Source organism: Pygoscelis adeliae, unplaced genomic scaffold, assembly GCF_000699105.1.
Source record: "Pygoscelis adeliae isolate BGI_AS28 unplaced genomic scaffold, ASM69910v1 Scaffold59, whole genome shotgun sequence".
NCBI lineage: Eukaryota > Metazoa > Chordata > Aves > Sphenisciformes > Spheniscidae > Pygoscelis > Pygoscelis adeliae.
In genome coordinates, this window is record NW_008825565.1 from 318,528 (window position 1) to 331,724 (window position 13,197).

The 13,197-nt window shown below is 34.9% G+C and overlaps 1 protein-coding gene across 1 annotated transcript in view; it reads right to left on the reverse strand.

Moving 5' to 3' along the window:
- Positions 1–556: 556 nt before the first annotated feature.
- Positions 557–13,197, reverse strand: part of GUF1 (GUF1 GTPase homolog (S. cerevisiae)) — a 21,505-nt gene continuing 8,864 nt past the window's right edge. The window contains exons 9-17 of the mRNA XM_009332429.1: positions 13,004–13,143; positions 11,054–11,177; positions 10,557–10,689; positions 8,897–9,040; positions 7,759–7,892; positions 5,775–5,876; positions 3,633–3,752; positions 2,657–2,693; positions 557–1,602 (exon numbers count right to left, since the gene is read on the reverse strand). Of these exons, the coding sequence (XP_009330704.1) occupies positions 1,465–1,602; positions 2,657–2,693; positions 3,633–3,752; positions 5,775–5,876; positions 7,759–7,892; positions 8,897–9,040; positions 10,557–10,689; positions 11,054–11,177; positions 13,004–13,143 (1,072 nt within the window). The 3' untranslated portion in view covers positions 557–1,464. The remainder of the gene's footprint in view (positions 1,603–2,656; positions 2,694–3,632; positions 3,753–5,774; positions 5,877–7,758; positions 7,893–8,896; positions 9,041–10,556; positions 10,690–11,053; positions 11,178–13,003; positions 13,144–13,197) is intronic.

The window sequence follows — 13,197 nt, forward strand, 5'->3', positions numbered from 1 at the left end:
GGGGAGGAATAATAATTATGTTAATGATAGAGAGCTTTTGTCCACAGCACCTTTCCTATCTTCAGGATCAGTAGTAGTAGCAGTAGCTTATATATATTTATTAGAGATACGGGATACCTTGTTCACATCCAGATCTTTGCTTTTTCAATGCAGCTGGAATAGCTTCAAATAAAAAAAAAAAAAACAAACAAACCAAAACCACAAACCACTGAAGTATCAAAATTCGCTCCCTCCTTTTTCTGTAGACTCTGAGAGCAATACAAGTTGAAAGGGACCTCTGAAAGTGTCCAGTTCAATTCCATCCCTCCAAGGATTTTCCCAATTCATCCATGTACTCGGGTTGAAGTAGAAGAACTAGCTTATGATCGATCAACCTCAAATTGCAGTTACAAGCCTAAATTTAAGAGCAGACTTTCCTGGTGATTGAGTACTTTAGTAGGTATTACTAACAATTTGTTCTCTAAAATATATTTAATAACAAGAAGTGAAGATCTGTGAAGACCCAAATTAGTCCCTGAAGATCTAAAAAAAATAAAAGCAGCTTAAAAGCTTTTGGAGGTGGGCATGCAGTTGTGAACACGGTGTATAGCATGGTCATTAACTTGTGTTAATGATTGCTTTGTTTACACTTCCAAAAGCAACAACTTATATTAAGAACACTTAACTACAGATTTCAAGTGAGAACTCACTGACAAACATTGTTCATATACTAATGTAAGTAAAACTTCAAGTACACTAAGACATGTTCTAACCAAACCTTCATGCCAAAGGAATTCTTTAAGGCCTGAATTGGTCTCATTGGTGGACTAGTTACCTACCTTGTGTTTTAACATATTAAAACTTACAATTTCTTTGGAGATTAGCATAGCAAGGCTGTATTCATGGTAAACTGACACACTTTAACAAGTTTAAAGTAAATAGCGTGGTACACTAAAAAAAATCATGATTATTTTTCCTGATGTGATTCCCAACATCGTCATGATTTCCTGACAACAGCAACTTTAGAAAGTAAAACAGGAAGTAGCTTGATATTTTTGTGGCAACAGTTCAAACTTTAAAAAAAAAAACAAACAGCATAGCATTTTTTGTCTATACATACCTTTCAATTACTTTTATAAACTTTTTGCCTCATTGCTCCTGTTATCTCAAAGACTTACGATGCAAAAATAAAACAATTATGTTAAATTTAAGTGTTAAAAGTATGAAAACAATGAAATGCAATGAAAAACAATACCATGGAAACTTTTACATTCAGTTAAGTCAAAAAACTTTAATTTAATAATAATCTACAAGTATCTCTGCATTTTAAGTGTGTAGTCCTTTCAATTTATGTTCCCATATATATTTAAATTACAACATTTAAAGTCAAATATGTTCCCTCTCACAGTGATAAGTTATACATTAGCTCATCATGCTACTGTTTACAAAAAGTTGAGAGAATAATGAGCTGCATGTCACTGATCTCTATTTGTCAGTTTGTCTCTTTAAAACACGTATAAAGGCATCTCTTGGTACTTCCACATTGCCAATTTTTCTCATCAACTTCTTCCCTTCTGCCTGCCTCTTTAAAAGCTTCATTCTTCTTGTAATGTCTCCACCATACTATGAAAAGGAAAAGAATTTTAGTAAATTTAAATGCAACTACAGTACATTTCAGCAACACGAAACTCAAGGGCTTAAAAATAGTCGGAAAGTCTAGTTATATTATGACAAAAGATTATTTTATACTCCAAATAGTTATCCCAAGAGGCCACTAGTTAAAAAGAACAAGGGAGCAAGTATGCATGTTCGCTGAGGGTTGAATTCAGTTACCGAAATACATACATTCACATAAGCATGGCTGACATTAGATACAACCTATAGGATATTCAAATCCCCCTGGAAGAGCAGCAGGATGCCAGCTCAGATACGCTGGGGCATATTGACTAGCACTAGGTGCTTACATCTAGATAAGTTAACTGAACCCTTATACAATGTTGAACAAACACCATCCCACGTATGTGTCTAGCAGAAGAATTCTGTAATAGTTGTGAGAAAGGGACACTTGTTTAATTTTTTCCCAACATGTTCACTTCAGAGAGCTAAAGACAAGTAAGAGGCATCACGCTTTTCCTATAGCTTTGTCCAGTCTTGTTGATAGTCAACTATTGCATATTTAAGGCATTGTCATGATGTATTACTGAAAACCCAAGTAAAAGTCTAATCACAATCAGTCTCTAAAGAAGCACTTTTATAGTTTCTTAAATCACCTGGAACAAACAATTTAGGAAACCTGTGAAGTTACATGTGTATGTGTGTACACACACATATGTATGTCTGTGTGTCTACAACTATTTACTGTATGTCTACAACTATTAGAAAATGGTGAGGAGACAGGAGTGAACACAGACACACTGTTGAGTTCACTCTAAGTGTGTAATTTTGAAAAAGCCATTACTCTTTCTGATTCACTCTTACTGAAAGCTGCAACTAGGGGTTACATGAGTTGAATTTTAAAATAAAAACTTGAAAGTATCTCTTAATATTCCATTGACACTTAGGAGCACAAGCAGAACGTGTCTTTGCTGGGTTTCTAGGAAAAGATAGGCATATCACATTAGCAAGACTCTTCAGTTTACACACATCAGAAACATCAGAAAATGAAAAAAATACCTACACATTTTGCCACAACATTTTTTCTGTAAGCTTTCAGCCTGTAAAATAAAATAACATATATACTTTAACACATTAGAATGTGTTAAAGCTATTAAGTATGTGAAGCTAAATACTGAGTTGCCAAAATACCAAGCGTTGTTTTTCTACTAGTTTTGTAAGATGTAAGATACTATGATTGGAATCATAATTATTTTCATATTTTGTATACAGAAGACAAAGTTCTGAACAGAAGACTTAACTCACATTTCTCAATTCTAGAAATATCCTTAGTGTGTATAATATGTACATAAAAGTTACAATCTTGCCATTTTATCTAAGATTTCTGCTGTGATTCACAGTAAGTGTTACATATGTGTGTATATAGATATGTACACACAAATTCTTACAGCATCTCTCCTTGGATCCCTACTTTTAATTCTTTTACCACATTTTAAATCCTATTTAAATAGCAACAGCAAAAATGTGACAAGAAACACAAGATCAAGGAAACGGTTTGCTCTAAAAGACGTGAGTGCTGCTAAGAAATAGTTGTGTGTTCAACTTGCAACATATTTCCTTTGGAATAGCACAGTTGTGGGGTTTTTTTTGCTGATTCTCCCAGAGGTTAAACTATTCCACAACTAGCTAATTTTTTCAGTAGTAAGAAACTTTTTCCACTGCCAAAGAGGAAGTGGACACATGGGTGTTGCAAGTTGTACTCTACCCATTAAGTGCAATGCTGACCACAAGCAATTTAAAATAAAAATACATTTTTTCAAATTAATTTTCAAATTAAGTCCTTAGTCATAGTCACAGCTCAAATGTTTTGGGGTTCCCCCCCAAGAGGTCCAGTAGCATATACAAGAATATGACTTTACAGTGAAATCCCTGTACTGTAATGCATAAAACTATTTAGGTAAGACATTAAAAGTCCATATTTTAAGTAGCTTAAAATAAGGGGGATGTGGGGGGGAGGAAAACAGAAGGGCTTCACTTACGTTTCTCGTGCAATGATTTTCTTGCCAATAGCAGCCTGGATCGCTATTTCAAACAACTGTCTAGGTATAGCATCTTTTAAACGTTCACACAGGAATTTACCAGTAGCATACGCCTTATCACTGAAAAAGAAAGTCACCAGTGTTTTCAGAAAGAGTAATACAACCCCAAAAATATATCCATAGACCAAATTGTTTGATAAAAGGATTTTAGTAAAGGTTTTCCTCTTTTTAACTCAAAAGATAAGCTGATCAGATCATAATTTTACATCTAATGAGCGGTCTCTGTATGTCACCTGTTTCATAGAAATAGGTGATAAGATTGTATTAACAGAAGGTCTTCAAATAAATAATTTAAATTTATTATAAACACCCTGATTATCTATCACTCTGAAGCCATTTTGAATGCTGTCACAGCTTCAAATGCAATTTTAAACTAGAAGGTCAAGGAGGATTTTCATTGATTGTAGGCCAGAAAGGTCAAAAGATCTACATAATACAGAAATATTTTTAAAACATCTGGTTTTATATAACAAGAAAAAAAACCTAAAAACATTTCAATGTACTCTTTGTCATCTGCTAATAAAAATTATCCAACTATACTCAGCATCTGCTTTCTATTTTGGAAAGAGAAAATGACAAAATGTCTGAAGAAGCTACTAAACGTATACTTTCATAAGCCATTGAAAAAAAATGTCTCTTCTCTCTAAAAACATCCATATTTAGCGAAAATTTTTTTGCAACATACAGCTGAAAATAGTTTTACATGTTTTCATGTAGCAACAATGTGCCTCCCTGCTACCTGTATAAAGCAAACAGTTTAAGCATGAAGTACTTAAGGAATGTTCATTAAGCATTACAGTTTTAGAAGATACAGATATTTATTTGAATAATTAGCACAAATAATAATGGCTAGCTTAATATTGAGCTTACAGTAATCTCAGTAATTCTCTATAAATGTAATTCAGCATAATTCTTTTTATATAGACAGTCTATCTACACTGAGATGACTGAGAATAGCTGACGCAGGAGCAGAATGAACGCTGTCTACAAGTTAAAAACAATTATTTGTAATCTAAAGCTAAAGAAAGGCTATCATTAGTTTTAGGGAGCGAAACAGCTCAGGGGTGCAAGCTAAATTGATCAAGAAACACATGTTAAAGCAATAACTAACTTTTGCACGGTTGGCCACTCCATTTTTCATCTTTTCAAAGTAAAGAGATGCAGGTAGATTGCCAAACACTGCTTATTTATGAAAAACACATTAAGTAGCAAATGTATACGAGAGAGTTATTTCACTCCAGTCCCATGATCTTTCTGAACAAAGTAAGGGTTTCATTTTCCTACGTTGACCTTCTGAAGTTCAGGAATTCCAAGGATTTTAGGATTGCAGTTACGTAAAAATATGAAAATATATAAATTTTTAGCAACTACAAGTTAGTATTTTAAGACCGACCAAATAAACAAAACAAACAACAAAAAAAAAGCCCTACAAAAACAACAACCAACCGAAAAAGTTGATCTCAGAATTACTGGAAAGGGATGCTGAAGTTTCAGAAAGGAGCCTTATAAAGACTTTCTGAGAAGAAAGCAAGGGGAGAGGTTGGAAACAGGAAGGCGTTATTCTCACCAGCAAACCAGTAATTCCTGAGAAACTTGTAGAAACTGAATCCTTTTAGCAAAAAATTTCTGAGGTAATTACATCCAGTAAATATTTACATTCTCCTGGTACTCTGGCTGGAGGCAAGGTAACAACAAACTTCTATAGAACACGAGTTATTGGAAGCAAAAAATCAAATTTTTTTCAGTTTTTCAATAGTAAATAAGTGCCATAAACGATTCATCTGGCATCTCCTAGACTGGTCTGTATTTAAATTTTTCCAGCCCCTTGAAAGATTGGCATTTTGCATTTCCTTCTCCTCCCTGCCCTACATTACCACAAAAATACTATATCTAGCACTTAAATGCCTCTTCTTCATCTCCAAAAGTGGTGATGTGGTAAAATCCTCAATGCTGTTTTCATACATATGTATGTATTACTAATATATGACACATATATTTTCGTTATATATTAATAGGAATATTTTTGTTATATATTAATAGGAAGTCTTATTACATTGGAATAGAAAAATCCAGTCAACCTACTTGTGTATGATCGTTGCCAGTTCTTCAACTGGATTTCCATTTAGAAGAATATCCATTTTGATAAGGTCTGCTGCCTGGTATCCTGCATCTTCATAATCAAAACTAAACAGAAGCAGTTTAAAAGTTAGCGAGGATTTTGTAAAAATTATATTCTGCATTCTTTGTTGCATAAATTTTAAGTTTTAGACACATTTCTTAATAAAACACTCAAACTTTTTATTAAAATCTGAGCACAGTTTTTAATAGTGTCTCAGTACATCTCCCTTATGCAAGGCTGGACTAGAAGTTTACTGCAGATAAATCTCATCTCCAAGGCAGCAGAAGACATCATATTGTCTTCCAGCTACCGAGCAAGGTAAATCAATCAAAAATCTACATTCTTACTGCAATCTCTTAAAGAGTTTATTCACTTCTCTATCAGCTGGAAGTTCCTTAAAGCTCCAGGAAACAGAACCCTTCAACACAGCTTTTGAACAGTAAACATCCTTGATGTCACACAAATCAAACACACTGGATTGTTTTCTTTTCATCCTCTCATTTGACAGACTTGTTATATGACCCCTATTATTATTCTGACAACAAAGTTTTCCTCTTCATTTCCAAACCATATTTCTGTTTTGGTAGGTATGGGCCTTTCTGTCCGTGTGTCAGTTTACAAAAATTCTTAAAATGAAGGAGCTGCAGATACACACTTGTATGTAAGTATAAATGCAGAGAATGCCAATACCGCTAATCTGGTCAGATCTGAAATATCAGAGGGGAAAAAACATCCTTTGGGATTATTTCAAAGTACTTCTTTCTTAATTGGCTTAGATAAACCATAGTTGTGCAAATAGATTCATGCAACAGAAGCATGATTATTGAGAGCATTAAATACACAAGCAACATTAGGGAGTCAATTAGGAAAAAAACTGAGAAATAAGACAATGCAACATTGTTTGCAATCACACCTGAATCAAAGGAAACCCAGCATAATTCTGCTAATGAGATAGCTTCTTGATAAACAGATTGGTTTTTATCTAGTTGGAGAGCTAGATCCTGAGAGAAAATTCAAAATCTCCATCCCCCTGTTTCTTCTACCTGTCCTTCTTGCCTCCCTACTTTTGCTTATGCTTCTACTTCAAATACACACACACGCAGGCAAAACACATCTTACCTTTACCTTTATAAGGCATATTTAAGAAAACACAAACTCAAAACAAATTCAGTCCTTCAATAAAATTCATTTTTATGCTTATAAAATGAATAAAGTAATTAGGTATACCAGTTCCTGTCAAAATGTAATATATCTTACTAAAGACATGTCTATGTACCATGTTTGTAAGAGCTATTCAGTCTCCTGTGGCATAAGCCCATCTGCCACGCAACATTTTCCCTTCCATTAAACTCACAAAGGCTTTTCGCAAACAGCTGAGCATTGTTCTAGCCTCCGAATTTATAGAATCCACCCACAGAAGAACATTTTGTCTCAAAATACAAATTATTTACTTTATTCCCATAATAAAGTGTGTAAGTAAAGTAAGTGTTATTTGTTTTAAGTATAGTTTGTTGATTGTTTTTACCAGCTTGAAAGAATCAGTATGTGGTTATTTTCCCTTTTCCACCAAGAGACAATACAGTAGGAAGTACATTTTCAGTGATTCCTTTGATAGAAAATGCCCATTGTCATTTCAGACAAGTAAGAACCATCTAGATCTTACTCATCTAGGTGAGCGAGTACCACTCTATAGGTCACACTTGAATAATACATGCATTGCCAAAGAAAATTATTATTAGGTAGTGATGCACTTTTAGTGTTTTTCAGATTTATTTCCATCCATTTTCACAGTGAATCTAATTCATTACAGGTGAAGTAAGACTTGATTTGCAGCACCATCATAAAAGAATATTCTTCACTTGTGCCCTTCCATGTCTTCTCGGATCTTTTTTTGTTCACCCCTCAGGGTCAAGGGTGAGGAAGAGGGGGAACAGAGGAGGTAGTTACCTTGCATAACCAGAAGACAGAGACTTAAGAGCATCATAGAAATCCACCACAATTTCATTCAGTGGAAAGAGGTATTTTAGCATAACCCTGTGTTCATCAATGTACAACATATCCTTCTGGACTGCTCTACGATCCTAGACAAATAAAAATTGTTTCAGTTCCCCGTGACAGAAGTTTTCTCCAAATAAATATAAAGCAAATTAAAATAAACAGCTATCCAGTCTCCCATATTGCAAGCCCCAAAGTAACATTCTTATTGGTAGTGTGCTAAAGTCCCAGAACAATTTGCAGCACCATAATAAATGAAGTGGTTGTAACTTAACTGGACAAACGATTCAAGTCCATCCTCTCTAAAAGCTGAATTTTTGAAATCCTTAACAGCTTCTTCTTACTGCTGCCTTTTAAATATATAATTATTTGGCCATAAAAATCTCACTGAAATTAGATTTTCACAAATATTGGAGTATTACACAGTAGGACTTGCAGGCTCATCTTTTCTGCCAGAAGGGTGTCCTTAAAAGTTATTTTAGGAATTCTTTTTAATAGATCTTATACTTCACTGTACTGACATGCAAGTACTGTACTCTTTTGTATTATGTATTTTGAAATGTTAAAAGCTAAGAAAATATTGTGAAGAAATTATATCAAGACAATATGCATGGCAGTTAAAACATTTTTAGTTAAAACTATTTCAAATACACTTGGGGAAATGTGTTTGGCCATCACTATCATAAATGTACTCCAGTGAAGTACTGAAAACATATGAAGCCTCATTATGGGCTAACAGAAGTTGTATTTCCATGAATATATGTCTAAAAAACAATAGGTCTTATTCCCCTACTGCAGATTCTGTTCTTTCAGGAAAACAGACTGGCTATGAATTTGTCTAGTAAAGGATGCTTGACCAGGTACTTATTGTCACTGAGCTTCATCATTAACTTTCAGTATAAGGATTTTGTAGTTCAGAAGTAATTTCACACGTAAAAAGTTTAAAATATTTTCTTTCAAAAATATTTAATAATTACTGTCAAAGATACTCTTCAATAGTATCGAGTATCTTACTATCTAGTATCTCCACTTTAAGTACGATATAAAGAGCTTAAAAATGCAAATGACAAAACTAAAACTATATACCAACCTGACACAAAGCAATTATTTTCCCAATATATTCATGAGGTGTTACAATAGTACCAAGAACAGTTGGCTCCAAATATTCTGATACTGAAAGTTTATCAGGAAACTGAGCAGGGTTGATAATAGTAATCTCTGCTTTACCATACTCCTGAAAACAAACAAACAAAACAGATACTGTAATTTTACAAATAAGTAGACTGAATAGCAAAGGAGACAAATATAGCATTGAAAAAAAAAGCTAAGAAAATGCTTCAATTGCTTGGAAACACTTGTGAATTATGCAACCCAAATTCATACCAAGCACAATTTTGAAAGAGATTTCTACATCACATACAGAAGTCCCTGGATCAGCATATCTTTAAATATTATTATATAGAAAGATTATAGGAATTACTTTTCACTAGGAAAATGGGGTTTATCCAGTGAATTTTAAAACAGAGGAAGCGCTTAGAACTAGGACTACAACCCAGAGTTATCCACAGAAATATAAAAGCCTTTCTGTCCATCTTTCCATTTCTCTCTCTTGCCTGTAGAGCAAGGATCTTCCTTCTTACTCCATCCTGATCCTATAAGGTATAAGGCACAACTTCAACAGAAGACCTGCTCCAAGTATTCTGGAGTTTGGTGATGGGTACATTCTTCTTTAAGTAAAACGTTGGGTTCAGGCTCCCTTACCAGCTGACATGAGCTTAGAAATTAAGTTTTTGATTCCTGTGCAGGTGCTTTCATGACCTATTTTTTTTTCCTAGTCCAACATCCCGATAGGAGCTGGAGTTACCCTTCTGAAATAAGAATAAAAGGAAGGTCGTGTTTCTTACCGTGTACATACAATCCCCCCACGCACCAAGGCAAGTGCTTATATCACTTTCCACTGACAAGTGTTCTTGAACAATCTCCCAACCTCCAGCACTGTTTGAAAACAGTGTCCCACATCAGCAATCCAGAATCACTTATGCACCAAAGGTGTCAACTACTTCATCCATAGCTGCTACACTGCCTGAGCAAGAAACCAAAATAACTGGAGAGAAAAAGGATCTATGCCTTACACTTTTCAAGTCCAGCAACCTTTCTTACACAAGCTGTTTGGAATTTACAGATTTTCTGTAGTGTTTAGAGGTACATGTTGGATAATAAGAAGCCAACCTATTTGCAGCCTCCTCTGTCAGCAGGTGCTTGTAACTCCAACACTCGCGCTGAACTCGCCGTTATTTTCTTTGCACCCAGTTCAACAAAGTTTGCACATGCCTGTTTCTCCGCGATCAAAAACTCACTTGTCTTCACCAGCCCCTGCCAGTCTACAGTAGCATTACAAGCTATTCCTAAAGACATTAATGTTTTCTGACTGATAAAGCCTGGGAGATTATTTCACCTGCTTTAAACTCAGTCCAGTCAGTATGCACTTAAAAGAATACAACAAGAAATATGTCCTTTATTCCCATTTTCAAGGACAGGTGTAAGACATAAAAAGAGAATGCTTGAAGCGGAAGGGGGAAGGAAAGCTAACATGCTTAAAAAAAGTCCATTAAAAAAAGTTTTAAATTAAATACTGGTGTTTCTAATGTTTACCATAAAATAAAGTACTAGTCTACATTAAAAGTGTAGATGTTTATTATAGGAGGCTTTTAAGCTGCTATTTACATAAAGCTGTAATAAATTTAACATACCTTTATCAACTTTGCAGAGGAAAGAATAGCTTTATAAGGAACCGTAGGTGCAGTTAAAATAACAGACATGTTATACTCTTGCTCCAAACGTTGATTAAAAACTTCCATATGTAAAAGACCAAGGAAACCCAACCTGGAAAAAAAATACCTGTTGGTAAAAGTATTTGTATATCCCCTGGAATTTCACAGTGGGCTTTTTTTCCCCTCCAGCATGTTCACACAATATCAGGCACAGCGAACAATCTCTGAAAGACCAAGTGATCCTACAGTTGAATAGCACAAGTCTTTGAGAACAAAAACTATCAATCACAACAAATTGCATACTCTGCGCAAATACAGAACGTAAGAAAATCAAATGCTTTTGATCTTTACCTACCATTAATTTGAATTAAAGCTCCTAAGTCTTGAATTAATTTTAATTCAACCTTCAGTTGACTTAAACCTGCATTCTCAACTTACAAACAGTTCCAAAAATGAAAGCAGTATAAAAGCCTCACCTCCATCCAGCTCCTAAGGCAAGGCTACTGTCACGATGAACAGTTACACTGGAGTCATTCAATGTCAGCCTTTCCAAAGCACTTTTGAGATTATTATATTCTGTTTGATCTACAGGATACATTCCTGTCAAAACATATTAGATAGAAGTGATGTGATAGAGAGCTTTATCTAGTGCATACTTAGCTTTCAAATATGCCTTTTATGGTGAACACGGTAATGAAATCAGAAATCGCTTTCTGTTCCAACTTTTTTAAAATGTGAAAAACAATACAAGGATTCCCCCCCCCAAAAAAAAATCAGTTAAAACGTAATAAAGTTTTTGATTACCTCAAAAAAACCAAGAATTAACATTCAAACCATAATGGTAGGGATACTGTACTCATCTAATCCTTCACAGTTGTGGAAGATGCACAACTGAGTATCACCATTGTTTTGCAGGGCTGCAGTGTAAACATATAGCTTAAGCATAAATGAATAAGCAGACAAACTTCACTGAGATGTTCCTTCAAAGGTTAAGTGTGAACGGCAAAAAAACATTTGCCATATCAAAGTTGTGAATGTTTCTATAATTTTTTTGAAATTAATAAAAAGCAGCTGTCTGTAAAATTACTGCCTGAAATAGGTTCTATTGTACCACTTTTCACATCACCATGTGTTCAGAAAATGAAGATTGCTCTACACCAAGAAGCAACACACATGCACACAAAAAAAAAAATTTACAGGATTACGCTTTTCTACATTCACTGACAGACAGCATAATCTCCATGAGACAGTTCAAGTGAGTTTTACACATTCCATCACAACAAGTCTAGAAAGTGATTTACAGAATTTATTTCTTTCTAAAGCCATTTTCCATAGCATTTGTAGTACTTACTGAAGCTGGTGGCAACAGCTCAACAGAACCATTCAAGCTTAAAAGGTCAAATATTTTACAGAATCATTCTGAATATTAGCTTTGGTAGTTTACCATATTTAACAAAAATTAAATAGTTGCTAATTTTTTAAAAGAAAAAAAGATTTCACAATAATTATGGAAACCTGGTTATCAAGATAAAGAATTCCAATAAATTGACTTCATTTTTTAAAGTCTCAAATCTTCTTTTCCAGCTACCAAGAATTTACTGGCACTGGAAGCAATAATTCTAGCTAAAAAATACATGTTAGTCTTTGTCCTGGTTTTGGCTGGGATAGAGTTAATTTTCTTCCTAGTAGCTGGTACAGTGCTGTGTTTTGGATTTAGGATGAGAACAATGTTGATAACACACCGATGTTTTAGTTGTTGCTAAGCAGTGCTTACACTAGTCAAGGACTCTCCAGCTTCCCATGCCTTACTGACTGAGAAGGCTGGAGGTGCACAAGACATTGGGAGCAGGCACAGCCAGGACAGCTGACCCAAACTGGCCCAAGGGACATTCCATACCATGTGATGTCATGCTCAGTACATAAATTGGGGAAAGCCAGTGATCAGTCAGTGGGTGGTGAGCAACTGCATTGTGCATCACTTGCTTTGTATAGTATTATTACTGTTATTAGGATTTTATTCTATTTCAATTATTAAACTGTTTTTAATCTCAACCCACGAGTTTTCTCACTTTCACTCTACTGATTCTCTCCCCCATCCCACTGGGGCAGGGGGAGAGTTCCGATTCACTCCCCCATCCCACCAGGGGCAGGGGGGAGTGAGCAAGCGGCTGTGTGGTGCTCAATTGCCAACTGAGGTTAAACCACGACAGTCTCATATTCATCTAAAACCAGTCTGCAACTATTATGAATCTTGTCTGTTGAGTCACAGGGAAAGTTACACAAAGCTATATAAATGATGTGCCTCTGTAGCTTAAACTCTAATCCTCACAACTCTTAATATACACATATATTATTTTAGAAGTTCTAATAACTCTTACTCATTACTGGAAAAAAGTAATTCCACTTTATATCAGTTTACTCCTCACCTGCAAAAACCATTGGCTTCGCTGACTTAAAGCCAGGCAAAGGCTCCACTGGCTGTTTATACAAAAACAGCGTGTCTCCTATTTGGGCTTCTGTTACTTCTTTCATTCCAGCAATCAGGTAGCCCACCTGTCCAGCATATCTAAATAAAATTGGAATTATATGGACATGCTTCTTGGCATTATCAGTATTCCTG